We start from the raw sequence: 20,281 nt of genomic DNA on the forward strand, positions 1-20,281 counted from the left end.
TGTTTCACGACATTTATTGGATGTTTAGCCAGTTCTTATAAATTCTAAATGTGGGGACGTAAGGTAAAGCATTGGGAATTTTTGTTATCTATTCACCATAAAGAGGATGTAGGGATAAATTGTAGCCACTCAGGTTCAGTGGAGAACAACTGCATAACTTTCAACAACAGGGGAGGTGTGTGGAGGTTACAGCATACATTTTAAGTTCCAAACATCCCCTGGAAATGCACCCTTTTACCACAAAACTGTACGCCTCCCCTCCTCTCCCCTGGCATTGAATGGAGCTCTGAAATACCTTCTTTGCCCCCAGCCTCAAAAGAAATCCCTCCTCTGCCTGTCTTTTGATGCCTGCCCCCACCTCTAAAGACATGCCTTTGTGCCTTATGCAGAACTGTATGCGCTGCACATTCTTTCTAGTTCTATAGGAGGATTTTTGTAACCCGGTCCTGATGAGCCCACGGAATTCAGCTTAAATAAACCTCAAGATCAGAGTCCGACCGAATCTCAGACACACCAGCCTGCAGAGGGCCACTGCGCTCACACACAGACACACACACACAATTTCTCTCTCTTGTGCAAACCCTCCCCCTTTCTTTCTCTCTCTCTCTCTCTCTCTGTCTTATTTCCCATTCTTTCTGATTTCTGTCTCTTAAATTTTTCTCATTTTTCTCGACAATCAGCAGATTTTCACATTTTATCTTATGCAGAACAAACAGGACTGAAGTGTTGAAATGCTCCCTTTAACTAAAGACTGCTGCACACAGACAGTGTTTGGCGATAGCAGGTTGACAGTTATAATTTCAACGTCACTTTCATAGTAATGTTACAGTGGATGACTAATCAAATTTATATATGACTACCAGTTCTTACCAATTGTTAAAGCTTCTGGGAAACCGGAGTTCATTTTTTGTAATTGCCACCCCACAAATTTGCAAATAGTTTCTTTGTTATTTCATGTTAAGCATCTAATGATAATGATCTGAATGAGATCAACATGTTGTATCTTAAATATTTAAATTGAATCATAAAAACTGACATGATAAGGCGGTCGAATTAAGCCCTATGCTTCATCTGTGTAACTTAAAGCTTTATATTTTGGTCTCATGCCAGCATGACCTGACATGACTCCATGAGCGCTCCAGCATTATCTGCCCCTGGAATGTGTATTCACTGTGGTTAAAACATTTCCATCTGTATTTACCATTTTGTGCAAACTTGCAAAGTTATCTCTTGAAAATCACACACATTCACACACACACAAAAAAAACCAAAAAAAATTTGAACCTATACTGTAATATGTAAAAACAAACTAACTACAAAAGGGGAATTTATTTGCAAAAAGCAAGGAGGAACAAATTTTCAATTTTTTAAAATTTATATTTGGAAATAAAAAGAGCAAAGAGCACAACTTAGGGTATAACAGAAGAATAAAATACTAGAAGTGGTGTCTAAAAATAACTTCTACATGTTCTACACTATATATATATAAATCACCTTTCAAAACACACTTTAAAACAGAGAATGATTAAATGAACTAAAACTCACTTCTGTCATTTGATTATATCTTGTACATTTTTTTTCGTTTTGTTATTGTTTTTATTATAAAGCACTTTGTAATTTTGTTTTGAAAGGTGCTATATAAATTAACTTATTATTATTAGTTTTTTTCTAGGTTGCTTTTAATTTAGATGTATATTTTGACCATGCCAAATAAAATGGGAGGATGAAATAAAATATAAGCAAGAAAAGCAACACCAGAATGCCCATTGGATATATTCAGTAAACCAAAAAAATAAATAAATAAATAAATAAATAAACATTCCCAACTTCTGCTCCTATACTCATTATACACACCTTGATCTAATCAAACAAGAACTAAGACAAAACAAGAAAAGATCAATCTGAACACATCAATACAGAAAACAAATTATTATTATAAAAATGAATTAAAATGTCCTAAAATATAGGTAAAAGCAATTCTTTAAAAAGCAGGTTTTTAAATGTGATATGAAAGTCAAAAGAGAAAAATGTTATTTTGCAGCTCATATTTCATTCACCGCTCACTTCCAGTGTGTTTGCATGTGGTGCATGACTCACTGAACTAAACTGGGGTCAGTTTTCCTCCAAACAAATGCACATCAGATGGCTGCCCCTGCAGACTCTGTTCTCAGAAACCTCATTTGATCTTTCTGTCCTTTGTTTTGACTTGCAACGAGTGAAACCGCCGCTCGAAAATAGTCTAGACAGTTTGATCTCACCAGAATTTCTACTGAACCTTTTGCTCCCGTCTATAGGGACCTTCCCAGCCCCCGGACCCCACTTTGGGAACCCCGGAACCAGACTCTAACCTCCAGTCTGATGCCCGTCTTTCTCTCTCTTTCCTTTAAGTGGGTGGTCCGGTGAGCCTTTCGGGGCGGGGCCCTCTGTTTCAACCCTCCTACCCTAGTTCCCTCCTGAAACATGCTTTAATAGAGAAAGTATGCAATGCATACTGCTCTGCTACAACCCCCAATTATATTGCAACTGGGGTATTCGGACGTCTGGGGGATCACACACATTTCCGATTAGAGGAGGAGAGAGAGAAAGAGAGCGAGAGAGCGAGCGAGCGAGAGAGAGAGAGAGTTTACCCTTTCAGTCCAACCAATGAGACGGTCGATACACTAAGATTTTCATACTTGTGCAGGAGCACAAAGTGAGCTGAACTTCCAGGTGAAACTGCAAACCGTCTCAAGGTAAGTTCAACTCTCCGCGCTCTCATTGTGCTGCATTTGGCGCTGCCTGCATGAACAGGAGCACTCAGCCTGAACATGGAGCCTGAATGTATGCATGTGTGTGTTCATGGCTGGTCTGAAAGGAGAGCTTTTGCACCTGTGTTCTTCGCCTTTTGTCCTACTTGGTTAAGTTTTTGCAGCTCTTCGGGTTTTCACGGTTTATCACTGCAACATATTTTAAGATTTTTTTTTTTTTTTAGAATTGCGCAAGTGATGGGAGCAGGCAGGAGGGTGTTGTGTAGTGAGCGCCGACTTTACGCTTTAAAACACTGATGGCCTCGGCTGTTTTTGGCGTTTTGCATGTGCAAGTTGCTCAACCCGAAGTCGGTAAGGTTTCAACTAACGGGCTCGCTGCAGCATCGCTTTACGCACCTTCTCCAAACGCTGTAAAAGAATGTGTTTTTAAGGTTGCAATTGCCGCCCATATGCAGGAAGTACACTCAGTCCCTGTAGGCCTACTTGACTTCCAAACAGACGAGTTTCAGCGGACGGTGTGCCGCTGCAGGAGAAGTGCAGGACGCTTGTTGTGTTGCTCCGAAATCAGGCTGCAAGCGTCGAGACGACGACGACTCGTTCGGCTTTAAATCGTTTGAGGACGTAGATTTATCAAATGACTTCCTGCGTCAGTGCGGCCGTTTTGATAGGCTGTGTTGGCAATTAGTGTTTGGCACATTCCTTACAGAGCTAGACCTTATGGTGAAAGACCACCCTGGGACTTTACCAGCAGCCTGCTTAAAGCTGACGGTTGGTTTACTCTTAACGAAAAACAAGCAAATATGCTTTTATTTGGGAGTAACCATGAAAAATTTACAGAAAGATACATAATTTGCAGTAGGGATGGTAAAAAGATTAATCGAGGATCGATTAATCGGTGATTAAGAATTTAACTGAGCATTAGAAATTTAATCAATCATATGCAAAATGTTTCTGTGAGCTCTGATTGACGAAGAAATGCATTTGATATTGTTTTAAGTAAATAAGTGAAGAAGTTTTTATTTTTTAATAGCGATTAATCGACTAATCATAAGTTAATTTTTACAAATAATTGATTAAGGAAGATGCTTATGATTTCTAATTCTATTTTCGCAGTAATGTATGGGTGCTATTTGTGGGACAACTAATTGCTTATGTGTAGATTTCAGGAGGATGCAGGGGGGCACGTTCATCCTAATATATTTGTCTCTCGCAATAAAATCATGAAAGTATCAAAAGACTTTTTTTTGCTAATAGTATAGACATTTGTCTTAAATAAAATAATCATAATAATAATAAATAATCAGTAAAACATATTGCAATAATCAATCTAAATTATTAATATGGCAAATATAACTCACCCTTTAGGTGGCCTAGAGTAGCTGGATAATATAGATTCATTATGTTGCAATGAAAATGACAGAAGAGAAATAAGAAAACTATCATATAAGATAAATCAGATGTTAACTAAGTTTTTCTTTGGGGACATCATTTGCAGTTAAAAAAAGTTAATCTCAATTTATCATAATACATGAGAATGAGGTAGTGGTGTACTCGATGATTGTCTTTATCTTATGAAACTCGAGAAAAACAGGTGCTCTTAAAGAAAAGTGTCATCATGTGAGAGAAAAAATGAGTGGAGCAGGAACAAATGTGCTTGAATAAAAAGCCTTTTTTTAAAAACAGCTACTTGCATTAAAACAGCGACTGGTTTTGACCCTAAGGTCTTCATCAGGGTTCCAAAGTGCACGAGTGCCTGATTTTTTTTCTCTCTCTTATCATAATGTGTATTATTGCAAAAAAACTGTTTAAAATTGCAATAATATTTCATTGTGACCGAAATAACGTGATATTATCGTATTAAGGGGTGTCTGGTGATTCAGAAAAAGCACAAAATGTTGTACAAAAATTCCTCAAAATGCAGGAAATTAAGCGTTTGATGCTCAAAAATTTCTGGCAGATAACGTCCAAACCACCCAATTCATGTATTCTCCTCCAATATTGAAAGAAAACCTGACCTGTCCTCTTGACTGTTTTGATCATAAGTAAATCATTTCAGCAATTTTTCAAGCAAACTATTTTCAAGTCTCAGACCCTCAAATGTAAGGATTTGCTGCCTCTCTTTGTCTTGACAGTATACCTAATACAGCTCAATATTGCAATATTTTGTGTGGTAATTTTGTGTTGATACACAGATGCCAAGTATCAATATTTTATTATATAAAATAATATTTTAAATACAAATTAAACTTTTAGTAGCCTACTAGAATTATGGAATAAATTGCTTTTTGGGTCCTCAAGATACATTTTGCTGCAATAAAAATGGTTTAAGTGAGATGAACAGACTGAAAACTGTCTTCACTTTGATAAAAACAGATGCTGACAAAATTATTTCTTTGCAGTTGAAAAAAGTTATAAATTGCAATATATCAAGATATACTTCAATGCTCAACATATTGTGAAACATTTAAAATTGCAGTAATATTATATAGTGACCTAAATATCGTGATAATATCGTATCGAGGGGCCTTCTGTGAACGTAACATATTTTGGTTTGGACTGTAGTTTGGATAATGCAAGTAGTTTGAATGTGTCTCTCTGGCTGTGGGAGCTTGTTCCTGGTCATTTTCAAGATTTTTTAACATTTTATTGAGTAGATGATTAATCACTTCAGATATTGTTGACAGATTAAGACATTTTCTTGATAAACTATTATTTTAATCGGTCTGTAAAATGTCAGGAAATTGTGAAAAAAATCCTGAAAAACCAAGATAGTGCCTTTTAAATATCTGTTTTGTGTGTTTGTGCGTGACCCAAAGATATGCTGTTTATTGTCACATAATACAAGCAGCAAATAATTAAAGTCAAGAGGCTAAGAAAATTGATGTTTTGTTTGAAATTTTATGTAAATGATTAACACTCATCAAAAGCAGTAGCAGATTTGTTTTTAATTGACTGACTAAGTGATTAATCGACAAATCTTTGTAGCTCTAAAGTTCCCTCTAGGCTGCCAACTCTGATTTGCCAGGAGTGTTGCATGTTGTAGTAATTGTTTTCATTAAGACTTTGCATGTTTTCATGTGTCTCAGTTGCACAAGTTTCAGAGTAAAAGTTGTTGCAGCATCAGCACACCTACAACACGCACAACCCCATTGAGAAATACCTCGCAGAGGGCAGATGGAAAGGCAGCGTACAGTAGAGCAGATGCAGATTTTGGACGGCAGATTGAGTTGTGAATATCTGTGCTACTTTTAGTCGCTGGACACCACTCTCATGTTTCCTTGCGTCTGCCAGACCCCTGTCTGTGTTCCGATGAACCTGGTGCCAAGGCTTATGTATGAGCAGTTCCCACGCTTGCTCTTGGAAAAGGATACTGTGCAATTCTGAGTTATTCTTGCAATAATTTTCCGCACTGATTGAAGCTCGGTGTGGTAATTGTGCAAATAGAAAAAAAGATTTGAAGTGGTATAATGTAGTTTGGTATCCCTAATTCCCCAAAGATGACAGCTTTCTTTAAAAGTTGCACCTTTCTTTGCACACACCTCCAGCTCCTAATAATCAGGTCTTCTGCTCTTTTTAAGCCCTCGAGGCCGCTCCTCCAGGCTTTGATGCCCACACTCTTTGAAGCAGGTGGACAGACGCAGGCATGAGTAGCAGTGGGACCAAAGAGCCGTCTCCCCAGCCGAGCACTGCCCAGTCACCTCCTGAGCCTCAGCGCAGGAGCAGGGGGCGGCCAAGGAAACAGCAGCAGGTAGGACATCAGGTTTTGAAAGATTCTTGTTTGGGATGCACGATATTTGATTTTTGCTAATGTTTGGTATGCTGATATTTTTTGACTCATTTTGGCCAACTGCCGATAACAATATACACACATATGTATACAAACCATCCGTGAAATCGACTTTCCCTATTTTCAAATCCCGCCTCAAAACTCATCTTTTTAAACTTGCCTATTCTCAGTAATTCACTGTTGTTGAACTTTTATGTATTCATATGTGATTTTATGTTGTTTTATTGCTGTTGTTTTCTGTAAGGTGACCTTGAGTGTCCTGAAAGGCGCCCATGAATAAAATGTATTATAATTATTATTATAATTATGTTTTTCCACCTAACTGCCAGGGTTCCCACGGTCATGAAATTCCTGAAAAGGTTATGAAATAGAAAAACTGTTTTCCAGGTTTGGAAAGTGTTTGGAATCAACAGAATGTTGCGGAAAAGTTTTGAATATTCATTGTTTTGGCTAATTTAAAAAAATGTGTTAAGAAAAATCCCAAAACATGTTTAACATTATGCATCACACTTTGCTCAAAATACAAATTTAAAACCCAGTGCTGTGCTGCATTACCATTGAAAGTCACTGGTACAGTGTCATGTGACTCACATTAGTGTATGCAGTAGGGTTGAGGAAAATAAGTGATATGCAACAATGTTATTAAATATCACAATAACAATATTACTTGCAATATAAGAGTGTAAAGTGTAGTCAGTTTTCTGCCGCTTTGAGTATACTGCTAAAATACAACAATTGATTGTTCGATTAAAACAATGAAAGGAAAGTATTTCCAGTCATTCTTTTATTAAACAAATTAAACATTAAACAAAACAGAAAAACAGACACAGAAAATAATAAAAAGACTGATATTTAGAGTTAAATAATGTTCAGTTTTCTACTGATATTCTCCTACAACTAACTCAAAAAATACCTGAATGCAATATCATAATCTTGCACAATGTGTTTATCGTGCAAGTTGACATCACAATGATGATTCAAACACGATATGTTGTGCAGTTCTAGTATGCAACTAGTTGGCAGTGAGAATATTAATTAGTGAGTTAAGTTAGTAAGTAATGTGTGTTTAATAATGCATGGCCTTCAGACAACAAATATGCATTTTTTTCTACAATGTCTTAGCACACTGGAGTCTGTATAGGCCAACCCATTCTAAAATACTTAAATAAAGTCAGAAATAGTGTCAAACATTATGGAAAGGTTCAAATTCATTAGTAAAAATGTGCGGGAACCCTAAATTGCACATCAAGTCTCCCCTGTTGTGGAATTAACATATTACACCTACTCTTATCGTGATGAAGTGAAGGTGGCAGATGCAAACATAAAGTACAAACGTACTTATTCACTGGGCAAAACTAGAAAACTACTTGATGCTAGGTAACGGAAAAACATGAAGTATTTATTCTTATGCAACAAATTTAAAACAAAGCTATAAAATTCAACCAACTTTAACAGGCTTGGATGGTAACCTTCGTAAAACAATCCTGAAAATAGCCAAAAAAGGGCAAATTTGCTTTTTTTCAACTAGTTGAAGTTGCATCATTAAAGCATCGTCTTGGCCTGACGTATCTGCAGAAAAGTTAATTTCAGGCCAATGTCCATATTTCATTTTAAAGTTGTTATGTGCTGATACCGATGACATACCGATATTATCATGCATCCCGGATTATTATGATCAGCTCTGTACTTGACCTTAAATTATTCAAAGTAATTCTGCAAAATAAAGCAAGTTGATAATGCGTTCATGTGTCCCTGCTGTAAAAACCGCTCATGCAAAGAGCAGATAGTTACATTTCCACATTTCTCTTCAGGAGCCTGTTGGACAACCGACTCCAAAGCGACCGAGAGGACGACCGAAAGGCAGCAGGAACAAAGGCCCCAGCACTGCACTGAAGGTTTGAACTGAACACAGTATCTAAGATATTAACAAATAGATGTGTGTTTGTACTTTTAAACTGCCAGTCAGAACTTTTCAGACGCTCTTTACTCATACGCTTTTGTGAAATTACAAGACATGTTGTGACTTTATGGGTGATATCAGAAATAATGTTGCAATAATTGATAATTTGTCAAACACTGAGATTTGTCAGCAACTAATTCGACTGTCAATTTATTGGTTTGAGTATTTTTTAAGAAAAAAAAGCAGAAAATGTCTAATTCTAGCTTCTTAAATGTGAATATTTTCTGGTTTCTTTACTTTTCTGACAGTAAATGAAATCTATTGGGCTTTTTGACAAAACAACACATTTGAGGACGTCATCTTGGGCTCTGGGAAACACATTTTTCATAGTGTATCTGTCATTTATAGACCAAACAACTAATCAGTTTATTTAAAAGATAATCAGCAGAATCATCGACAGTGAAAATAACCTTGAGATACATCCCTAATTATAAAACGCTATAAGAAAGAGAATTATCATGAGTCAATTTGGATGCATCGTTGACTACTTACTTCAGTTAAAACGACTCTAATCCCAACCCCAGTAACACACAACAACATATTTGTTTCCATTTTATTCTAAAAGAAAAGATTTATGTCTTTTGTATGTTGCTGTAAGACAATCAGCAGCCATCATGAGGGCAAATGTCAGCTGTGAACAGAGAAAAGACAAACTGTTATTAAATCAATGCAGTAGGTCTCTGGGTCAGTGCAGATGCGGCTATTAATATTCTGAGGAAGAGAGATTGTCCTACAGAGAAATATCAGTGTAACATTATCAACAGTGATGGAAGATAACAAAGTACATCTGCTAAAAATACTGAAATTAAGAACAGCTTTGAGGTAAATGTTGAATATTTCAAATGTTATCCTACATTTGAGAGGGAAATTTGAACTTTTTCTGTACAGCTACTTGACAGATGAAGTAACTATTTACCTTTCTATTTACCATTTTACACATCATCTACTAAAATACTGCATGTAGTAGACGTAGTATGAAGTAGTAAGATATTAGCGCTCTGTCAGTCCAGATACAATATAAAAACTCAGCTTACAATGCATCAGTGATATTAATGCAATAATATGACAGAGTAGTAGTAATCAAACACTCTTACAGGAGTCATTTTGCATAATGAGCATTACCTCTAATACTTAAGTACATTTTGAACACTAGACTTTCAATGTATTGTTGTTTTTGTACTGCCTTACACAGCTACAACTACTAAAGTACAGGATCTGAATACCTTTTCAGCTGCTGTGCTCAAAGTGACTGGTGACAGTGTTCAAGGTGTGCCTTAACTATTGGCTCTTGTTTCCAATAAATTAACAAAAAGAGGTGTGTTAAAGGTGTTGACATTTCTTAATGACAGCTGTTGAGGATGAACTTGCAGTAAACTTGTGCAAACATGTCCCTCAGATATTCATTAAAAACAATATTGCTATTTGCAGTGTTATTGAAGGCTTTGTTTGTGTACGCAAAAATAACGATGCCCATTGCAATTTTGCTAAACATTCTCTTAAAGTTTGAGGATTTGCAGCAGCCGGCAGGAGGAGAAGTTGTTGTACTGCCCCTGCTGGCAGCTTTCCAGTGTGCCTGTGTATTTGTAGTAACACTGTAAATCTACTCGTCTTTTTATGCAAATGTGGACACTTGTCTTGTTTATTTTGTTTTGTTGGGAGAGACAAAAAGAGACATTTTTTTCTGTCTTGATAAACATTGCAAGGCAACTGAACTTGTTTAACTTGTTACATCAAAGCAGAGCAACACATTTGATGTATGCGTCATAAATTAGACTTGCTAATTACACAAATCAACTTTGTTTTCACATTTGGGGAAATTAAACATTTCTCTGAACAGTGAGATATAAGCAATATATGCCATAAATATGTGCACTTAGTTGCTGATATTTTATTATTTGGTTGTTTAAATCATTTCACTCAGGCTGTGAGAGTTCATAGTTAATGTTCACTCTGCAGGAGAGGATGCATGTGCAGGATTTTATTGAATTTACAGCACTGCAGAAGTGATGAAGTGATTACTTGCTTAAGAGAAGACGGTTCTTGTCTGTTTATCACCTAAGACTTTAGCATTGTTGCAGTTTTATTTGTCCTGCTGCCAAAGAGTCAGAAATTACAAGTCAAAATGAAAACTTCGAGTATATGCTCTTCATCTCAGTCAGTGATCAGTATGTAAGGATTGTGAAAATCTGAAACCTCTTTTTTAACCATCTATCTGTTCTTTCTCAGAAAGTAGAGCCTATTGGGGAGAAACGACCACGTGGGCGACCGAGGAAATGGGTATGGAGCAATCATTGACAGTTAGAGATATTGTGGTGTCCAAAGCTTCCGAGTTGTCTCCTGGAGCTGCACAGTCCTTCATGATGAATTAATTCTGTTCCCTGTCTCTCCACAGCCCCAGAAAGTAGTTCAAGAGGCAACTGAAGAGCATCAGGTGAGGAAAACAAAATGTTAGAAAGGTTTTGCGCCTTTTGCACTTTAAGGTTCCCTCCATTGAAAAAAAAAAAAGATTTCATTTAAATGGGATGAAAAAAATAACAAGTGGGTCTGGTGCTGAATCTTTATATCAATACGTGCACACTTTATTTTAATAATGCACCGTTTACCAGATAATTTTTTACCTTATTTTTGAATAAGTCTCTAAGTAATGCTTCGTTACTTCATTAAACTGAAGCTAAAGTCACTTCGGAGAGTTTGGGACAATGGAGAAATGCAGCCTGTGCTTCAGTTGAACAGAAATCTCAGTTTGTGTCAAGTTTTACCTTTTGACTAATATCAGTCACATTTGTGATGAGGGATTTGTAGAAGCTGAACTGATCTCATTTAACTATTCATGAATATCTAATGCTTTACTCAAATTGAATTGTTTTTTTGCTTCTCAACAGTGAGATCTATGAGTCAGAATTTACAAGGAACCAGTGTTCAAATCCCAGTTGTCTCAAATTAGTCATTGTGGTGTCAACATTTTTGAGACCATAAATAGAGAGATTTCGAACTTTTCAAATTTATTCTAATTTCTGGGACCTGTATTACGAGGAACAGGACATAGTAACATGATAAGTTTAAAGAGAAAAAAAACAAAACATGTTGCCTAAAAGTTGACAAAAGTGTCACAAATTTTTGTCAACTAAAACTATGAAGGATAAAAATGACCAAAACCTACAAGCATTTTCGTCTAAACACTAAGACAAGGTGTAAAATAGCCGCCGAAATGAACATTGGTGTTAAATACAGAGCATCAAACCTAAAATACACTCAAAAGCCCTTCAGACCCATTTTTATTTCAGTGGTGTTGCAGCCAACAAACATGGCAGTGGGGCCACTTTATACTTTGATAAACACTCAATCCCCAGTTTCTAAATATACCTATCAAAAACTCATGGCTGATGCAATGCATTTTACTGAAATATGTTTCAAGACAAGAAATATGACGATAGAGGGTGATGACATAAAGCAAAAGTCCTCATCTTAACCCTCAAGCTTCCAGGTTGCTGTATTTGTAACTAAATGCACGTAAAGTGGCAAATGAGTGTGTAAGCTCAGAAAAAGTTCCTTCCCAGCTTGCACCGAACATCAAAATGATGTCAAAACGACGTTGGACTCTTGTGACTTAAAATTTTGGTTGGAATGAAAATCAATTTGACAGTTTTTCAATGTCTTAATGACACTATTATTTCATGTTATATGGATGTTAACATAATGACATTAGGGGGTTGCTCTCTATGCCATATGATTAAATTTGTTTACATCTGCAAACGTTGGCATGAGGTGAGGTTAAAGATGTTGGATTTTGGTAACTTAACACAACTTAAAATCATTCAAAAAAATTGTCACCTGTCATCAGTATTCTGCATTAAATTTGTATTTGGCATTAGACGTCCAAACATTAAATGTCGGTCACCTGACTTCACAATCTAAATTTAGCTAAATATCAACGTCTAACCATGTGGGTGGTCAGCTGGGATTCCTCCAAACTGTGTGTATTCTTCAGCTTGTGCAGCACAATGTCTCCAGTGGCTCCTTTGCACTGCCCTGCACATTGCATATTTGCAAGTGTGGCATATATACAGTGTACTTTGTACATATGTAACTTTTTCAATCTTGCGTTTTTGTCCTTTCTGTTTCATTTAATCCATATTTTTCACACTAGTCTCTAAGCACAACCTTAGGAGCATGCCACATTTCATCTCACTACATGTTTACTCTTGTATGTGAGAAATAGACCTTGTGAATTTCGCTATACTGCTTCTTATGAGATAATTAGAAAAGTGCTGAAATGGCTGTTGCTTTGGCACAAAACAACAACTGATTCACAAGTTCTTTTTGCTTTACTTAAACTGACTTCACAAGGATATGGCGGGTTCTTGGAAATGCACATACGGCGGTGCTAAATTCCCCAGATACACCTCCAAACATCCTTTCGTGACATCCAGTTTGCTGAATTTACACCCAGCGTTTCTGAGAAACTTTGGTTCTTTTAGCTTCTTTGTTCATTTTTCAAACGAGCAAAATTGCACAACAGTCGTCACCACGGCAGGCGGCTCTCTTGATGCCCCTGGTCTTGCTTATCGCATCCTCTCTGCTGAGCAGTTTGTCAAAGATGCTTCAAGAACTGAAACCGTTGAGACAGACTCCCTTTCTCAGACACACGCAGGGGAAGAATGAGTCAATGCAAAGAGGGGAAACCTGATCTAACTGTTCTCTTACTCTGTCTTCTTGGTTTCCTGACATAACCGTCATCTTCCTCACATTTCTAGGTCTGACAGCTGGACCTACTTCCCCGCACGCAGTCACGCAATGACATTCTGACACTCATTCTTGTATTTTCGCGCTCTTTCTAGTGTTGATTCATTATCTTGTGCACAATGAGTCACTACAGGAAGTGATCACACAATAACAGACAAAGTTACAGTGACTTTTTTGGTCCTTTGCTGTTCCAGGGCCCTTCAGAAGAGGCTGAGGAGGGCCCCTCACAGCTTGAGCCCCCCACATCTCAGGTTCCAGCGCAGGAGGAAGGGGAGTAGATAGGATGCCTCTCTACCTACCTCAAGGTTTGGCCTCAAACAAGCAGGGGGGGGCTGTCTCACTCCTATCTGTGATGGGGATTCAGGAACACACACAAACACAAAAAAAAATCATAGCAGACAGTGGTTTCTTCTCCTGATCTGACACTGTATCCTGGTTTTGTTAATTCACAACAAGAGTTTAGTGGTCAAACTCCATTTTAAAATTAAAGAATTTCATCTTTGGACTTTATGAGGGAATAGTTAAACATTTTGAGAAATATGCCTATTAACTTTCTGGCTAAGGGGTACATGAGAAGATTAACAACACTCGTGTCTGGGCCACACTGCCATGAGCAGCGCTTCTCAGGCATGGCTGAGCTGTGCAACATCTAGAGAAACCTGGTCTTGCCTTTTTTTCCCCCCTCCAAATAGGTGCTGTTTTGGGCAAAAATAGACAGTGAAACCAGTGTTTTGATAATTAGATTGACATAATACCCCCTTTCACTTTGCTAGTTTTAATGTCTGTATGTGTCACGAACATGATAAAATAGGCCTACAAATATATCTGTTTTACTCAGTCTCCCCTGTTACTGTTTCAAAATAGAAGCCCTCTGGCAACATTTGTCGTCAATTACCTTTAAATTGTTAATACGAGGCTTTTTATTATGAAATATTTGCTGGACCATGTTGATGACAATGCAGTCATCTACAATGCTGCACAGCTCCATACATCAGTGGAATATCTGCTTTTTATTCAAATACATACAGTAGTAACAGCAGCAGCAGGCAGCTCTGCAGCAGTGCCACAGCAACAACACTGTCTGTGTAAACACCATAAGTGTGCATGCTGCAGCAGTTCAGCAAAGTTGCTGTTACGTGCTGCTCACACATGCAGTGTGGCCCCAGCATCATGTCTGTGCGGTAAATATGAAGGTACAGTCAGCAGCCAGGTAGCTTCACTTAGCATGAAGACTGGAAACAGAGAAACAGCTAGCCTGGATCTGTCCAAAGGTAAAAAAAAAAAAAAAAAAATCCACCTATAGCTCAATTATATCATGTTTGATCCATACATCAACCAAAGTGTTAAGGAGTTCTTTTTAGTTTAGTTTTAACTGAGTTCATATGCCTTTTGAGCTTTAAAGTTGCTTGTTGGTGGATTTATTTACCTTAGGAGTGTTTCTAGTCTTTATGCTAATGTAAGCTCAGTGCTCCTCGCATCAAACTTCTCCTGTTACTTCACACAAATGTCAAAATGTGTATTTCCCAAAATGTTTAACTGTTGATTAAAGGACGCTTGCTTTTCTAAACCTCTCAGGCTACATCCACACTGATATGTTTTCATTTTAAAATGCATAACTATGGCTAACTTTATACCTAACGTCCACACTTTTCCGGTGTGATGGAAGCCCTAAAACACCTCTGAAAACGCTGCTGACCTGTTTGAGTTTGAAAACTCTAGGGTCGTGTTTCAGTCTGGAGAGGTGGAAACTGAGGCATTTTTTAAGCAATGATACAATCACCCATGTTTGCTCCCTGACTGGGTCTTACCAGTCACAACGTGTCAAGCTGAAACATGAAGCGAGATACCTTTAGTGATTTCATCCTTCTTGTGTTGGTACTCTCACTCCCTCTTTCCCATGGCCATGGTCTCTTCAAGCGATGTACAAGGCTCCCAGTGCCGCTCTTATACTAATCCTTATTTGCTTTGTCTCAGTGTCTGTTATCTGCAGTCTTGACCGTCTTATTCTCATGAATTACTTTTCGTAAAGGTTCCTCCTCATCGTCGGTCCATGCAAAGAATTCTCTTGTCTTCCTTTTTGCCATTTCTATAGTATTACCAGTAACTTGAAAAAACAAAACCCAGAGTAGACAAACTGTTTCCTGTTTACATAGGCACAGACATCCCTAGTGTATGTGAATGGTCACATGTGTACATTTTTAGGTGTGTATGCCAAAAACACACCAGGCAACAGCGAAGTGTAGCAATGAAGTGATTATGGAAAGCTGTAGCAGCTGCTTCTCTTTGTGGCCATTTTAATCTGCAGCAAAGTGCGGCCAAACAAAAAGTTGGGGATAGCTTAACATTTAGTGCCGAACTGTGGATGGAGAATACCTCCAGCCAATGAGTAAACAGTGTCCTGTGATTCCTGTGACACATTCACTTATGTTGCAAAGAATTCTTTCCCGCTAAAACCACATAAACGTGCCTCTTCACCACAGAAAAAGCTAATTATTGCTGTGAGCCTCACTTTGCTGGTGCTTAGTGTGCTTTCAGCATTAGTATGGACGGAGATTATTTCCCTAAATGGTGCTTAAACACTTTTGTGTATTAAGATTTATTTTTGTTTTAAAGCGCTGCTTTAAAATGAAAACATATTAGTTTGGATGTGGCCTCAGTGTGTGTGTGTTTGTGTGTGTGTTGAGAGGGGATGGGCTTGCGGGTTAAAATGAGCAGGGGGGTTAAAAAAAAAAAAAGGAACCAACCTGAACCGTTTTATTGAGACATGTTTCTAAATCAAGTGTCATGAATCCTCATATGAAATGGGAGCAAGGCGATGACATTTTGAGTGACGTTATGATATAAACATGGTGCTCTGACATGAACGGTTTTATTCCAAAGTACAATATCCAGTTCAAACTAGAGAAAATGTTTTATTTTGTGTGCCTAGAATTTAAAAAAAGAAAATGCATAGAATTTTTTCGCTCAACATTCAGTATTTAGATTTAAAATCTCGATGATTTTTTTTTCTTCCAACCAGGGCCAAGAAAAAAAAACACCCAAATGTTTAAATGGATATCTCATTTTTGGAAAGAAACCCTTCATTTTTTCTTTAGTCAGCAACGGTGTTGACGTGTCATTTATCACACTCAGGATTTTACTATTACAGTGCTTTTACACCATATTGAAACCTCAGGTACAAAACTATTCAGGAACATGTTGTCAGTCTACTCCGTAATAATTATTGTGCTGTGTTTGTTGTGCATTTCTGATCTGTATTTGACATTACCAGTATGCCTTGACACAAAGACCTCATTTAAACCTCAGTTGCCCTCAGTTTCTTAATCTCTCATTCTACCTCAGTAACACAAAAGATCTCCAACAAAACAGCACTCCGCTCCCTCAGCAGCGACATACGCACACACAGATCCTTGTGCAGATATACAGCACAGACAGGCAAAGCATTTTCAGGCCGTCATACCAACACACAATCAAAGAAAAGCATCATTGCTTTAAAAAAAATAGTGTATTTGAGTGAGACTTGGGTTATTCTCCTGGGAAATAAAATGCAACCAACAGTTTACAAAAACTTGATAATATACTTGCTTTTTAGGGTGTAGTTCCTTTTGAAGTACTTGTTCTTTGTTTTGGGTCTGTTACTCCTTTCTCATTTTTACTACATCATGTAATTTCTGATTCTTACACTGTATATTGTATGTGTGACGCTCTACATGCTTGTGATTTGAAAGGAAATGGCAGCAAATTTTCACACAGTGCTGAAATACATGACAGTTATTGGAAACAACCTTTACCTTGTGTAAAAAAAAATTGTTAAATAGTGAAAAAATTGCTTTAATACTAATCAATTACCCTGTCTTTGTTTTACCACTAAATGGAAAAAAAAGGACCCAAGTTGCTTCTTTTTCTATTTGGCGGTTAAAAGTGAGACTATAACTTTTATTCAGCAGCCACCACTGTGACCACAATGTGACAGTAATGGATGAATAGTAATTGCTAAAATATAATGTAAAAAAAGCATGAGTAATAATGAGTTATAAAATGAGCAGACTTACTCAGTAACATTATATATCAGTAATATCTACCCAGTAATGCTCTTGCAGGAAAACCCCTGATTGTCTGTAACTGATGAGTGTTATATTGCTTATTATACCAAAGTCTGCGTCAGTAATCAGTTAATATTGACTGTACATCAATACCTACTAGTTCAAGGGAAAATGTCTGCTTACCGAATCACTTACTTAATTCAACTTTAATTTGTGGTTAATTTTTCAAAAGTTAGCCAGTCTTGCTCTAAAGGGTCAGTTCACCCAAGTTTATAGATCAGATTTTCTCACCTACCTGTTGTAATGTCCAGCAATGCAGATACTTTTGGTCTTAAGATATTTGTTATTAAGACAATCAAAGACAATGGAAATTCAGCGCATTTTGTTTGCATACGCACTATTGTGCTCATGGAGTCGACAGAAAACAACCTGCATAATTAGTTACCACTCGAGGTTAAGTGTGGAAAAACCCAGAATTAAAGGTTAACACTTTGAAATCTGGATGGTTGTCAGTTTTTTTGAGCTGGGTTCAGATGCCTATTTGAGCCCTTAAAACCTGAGACGATTGGAGTGATTTCCTTTGAAATTATGAGGAAAAAAGAATTGACCAACTTGGCAAGACATGTTCTCCAAATTGCAAGATAATAGAAAAAGGAGACAAGAAAATTATCCAAATATTAGTTTTTAAAAAGAGGGAAAAATGATCAGAAAATCGTTTTAAAAATGGGGACATTTTCAGAAAACTATTTATAATTATAACATGTTTTTATTATTAATTCTGAAAAAAATTAAATAAAAAATAAATACTTACTTTTCAGCACTTTTTGTAGATCATTTCGTTTTTGTTTTTTTTGTGTGCACCACCCTCCCCCCCTTTATTTCCAGGGAAATTCCTTTAAAAGAAATTTGCCTTACTTGTTGGTCATGTCTTGTTTAGTTGCTTGTTGCCTTCTCCCAAAATTTTGGAAACAAATCAAACACATTTGTTAAGCTGTAAAACTCAAATGAAACTAGTACATATCTGTAATGAATCAGTAATGGTTTAAGTATTTTGTTGGGATTTTTCTTAAGATAATCAAATTATCTCTTTTTTAAGAACAAAGGTAAACAGGTTTTAAGCGTGTTTTACAAAAAATGTTGGGAGACCTTGTTGATTTAATCAACAGAATAAACGTTGGCATATTCTTACTGAGTGAATGGACATGTAACATTTGTACCTAATTAGGTCACGGATATGTTTAAACTTTACAAATCTTTATGTTTCACCAACGCTGTGGCAGGCACCAAAAAAAACCTTGGTAATGATTTAAAAAGCAAATTTCAGCTTAAAATACCCACTTTTGGTGGCACTATCGAGACTGGAAATCCCACAGATTTCCTGCATAAAAGCAATCAATTTTGTTGTTTGTTAGTCTAACAATGGTCTGCAGCTTAGTAGCCGTCTCACCAAGGTGTCACACCACCCCCCATCCCTTCCACCTCCCAGTGACAAAGTCAGCTCAAATATGTCATCAGAACTACGCCACTGAAGAAATGTTGACATGATACATGTGAAACATACAAATGTGATGTATCGTGGTTTGCAGAAACATACAAAGTCAACATTTTTTCCTGGAGACTGGGCTGCAGCATAAACTGCACATCACTTGCAAGTTAAATGACTTGAATATCACCCGTCATAATCTTTATAAGTCATGTGTTTCATTTAAAACATGCTTAGTTTGATCACAAATATATTGTATCCCAATAACTCCCTGTATTTCATCAGTGTTGTCTTAATTGCTGCCAGAGGAGCTTAATTCATTTAGAAGTATGTTTCCTTGTTCAGCTGCATTGACTTAACTTTTTTTTGCCCTTTTGGACTACCTCTGAAAACTAAGAAGCCTGGGACATTTGTGGGGAAATGTTTGGTTAACTGTATCCGACCGTTTCCACCAGACCTATGAAAACACGAAATCTTGAAATAACTGTCAAACTAGTACTGTCGTAGTCCATTCATCTCATCTCACTACATTCATGTCGCCAGAATGAATGGAAGTCAGCCTGAAGGGTGCCTCTTAATTTGACTACAGCTAGGTCAGTGTTTGTTGTCTGGATATTTACTCTCTAAATGTGGACAACGTCTTTCTGTGATCTTACAGGTAGTGATATAGTTACATTCAGTACTTGATCCATTTTCAGCTCTTGAAAAGTTGAAGTATAACTTGAGAAATCATCTTTTATGCCATGTTTTTAACACCATTTTGTAGTTACGTTATTGATGTGTCTACATCCACTTCATTAATACAACTCACAAACCTGTGATATATATTTTGTTACGATTCTCTACCATGTGATTTGTGTTACTCTGCTTCCTTGTCGCTTATCAATAAAATATCACGCCTATCGACTGTCTTTTGTGTGATAGATTTGTACAACAAACCCATTTTTCTGCTGCCCTGCCAGCAATAGCCAAGGCAGGAGGCATTATGTTTTCAGGTTGTCCTTCTATCTGTCCGTCCTGTTCTTGTGCGATATCTCAAGAATGCATTGAGGAAATTTCTTCAAATTTCACACAAACATCCACTTGAACGCAATCATTAACTAATTAAATTTTGACAGTCAAAGGACAAAGTCACTGTGAGCTCTTCTCATTCTTGTGAAAATGCTATATCCAGAACAGCTTGAGGGAATTATTATCAAATTTTGCAAATTTACTTGAATACAATGACCGGCTGATCAGGTTTTGGCGGTCAAAGGGCAAGGTCACTGTGTCCTTGCATCTGTCTTATTCTGTGAGTGCAATAGGGAATTTCCTCAAATTTAAGCAAAAAAATGTCCACTTTAATTAAAAAATGATCTGATTTGAATTTTGTGGTGGAAGGTTAAAAGTCAAGGTTACTTACCATAAATGTCTAATAGGATAAAATGCTGAAGTGCTAACATTGTATATTTAAAAGGTAAAAGGTCAGTTTCACTGTGACACAAACCAAAAGAGCTTTTTTGGCCATCATTCAATGTA

The 20,281-nt window shown here is 37.1% G+C and overlaps 1 protein-coding gene across 1 annotated transcript; it reads left to right on the forward strand.

Annotated features, from left to right (window-relative positions):
• Positions 1 to 148: 148 nt before the first annotated feature.
• Positions 149 to 19,665, forward strand: LOC121958197 (uncharacterized). Its single transcript, XM_042507072.2, has 6 exons — positions 149 to 2,732; positions 6,326 to 6,495; positions 8,346 to 8,429; positions 10,721 to 10,771; positions 10,887 to 10,925; positions 13,432 to 19,665. Exons 2-6 carry the CDS (start codon positions 6,391 to 6,393, stop codon positions 13,513 to 13,515), a joined length of 363 nt encoding a protein of 120 aa, XP_042363006.1. The 5' UTR covers positions 149 to 2,732; positions 6,326 to 6,390; the 3' UTR covers positions 13,516 to 19,665.
• The last annotated feature ends 616 nt before the right edge of the window (positions 19,666 to 20,281 follow it).

The sequence above is a fragment of the Plectropomus leopardus genome, chromosome 2 (assembly GCF_026936395.1).
Source record: "Plectropomus leopardus strain MGB_pleo_1.0 chromosome 2, ASM2693639v1, whole genome shotgun sequence".
NCBI lineage: Eukaryota > Metazoa > Chordata > Actinopteri > Perciformes > Serranidae > Plectropomus > Plectropomus leopardus.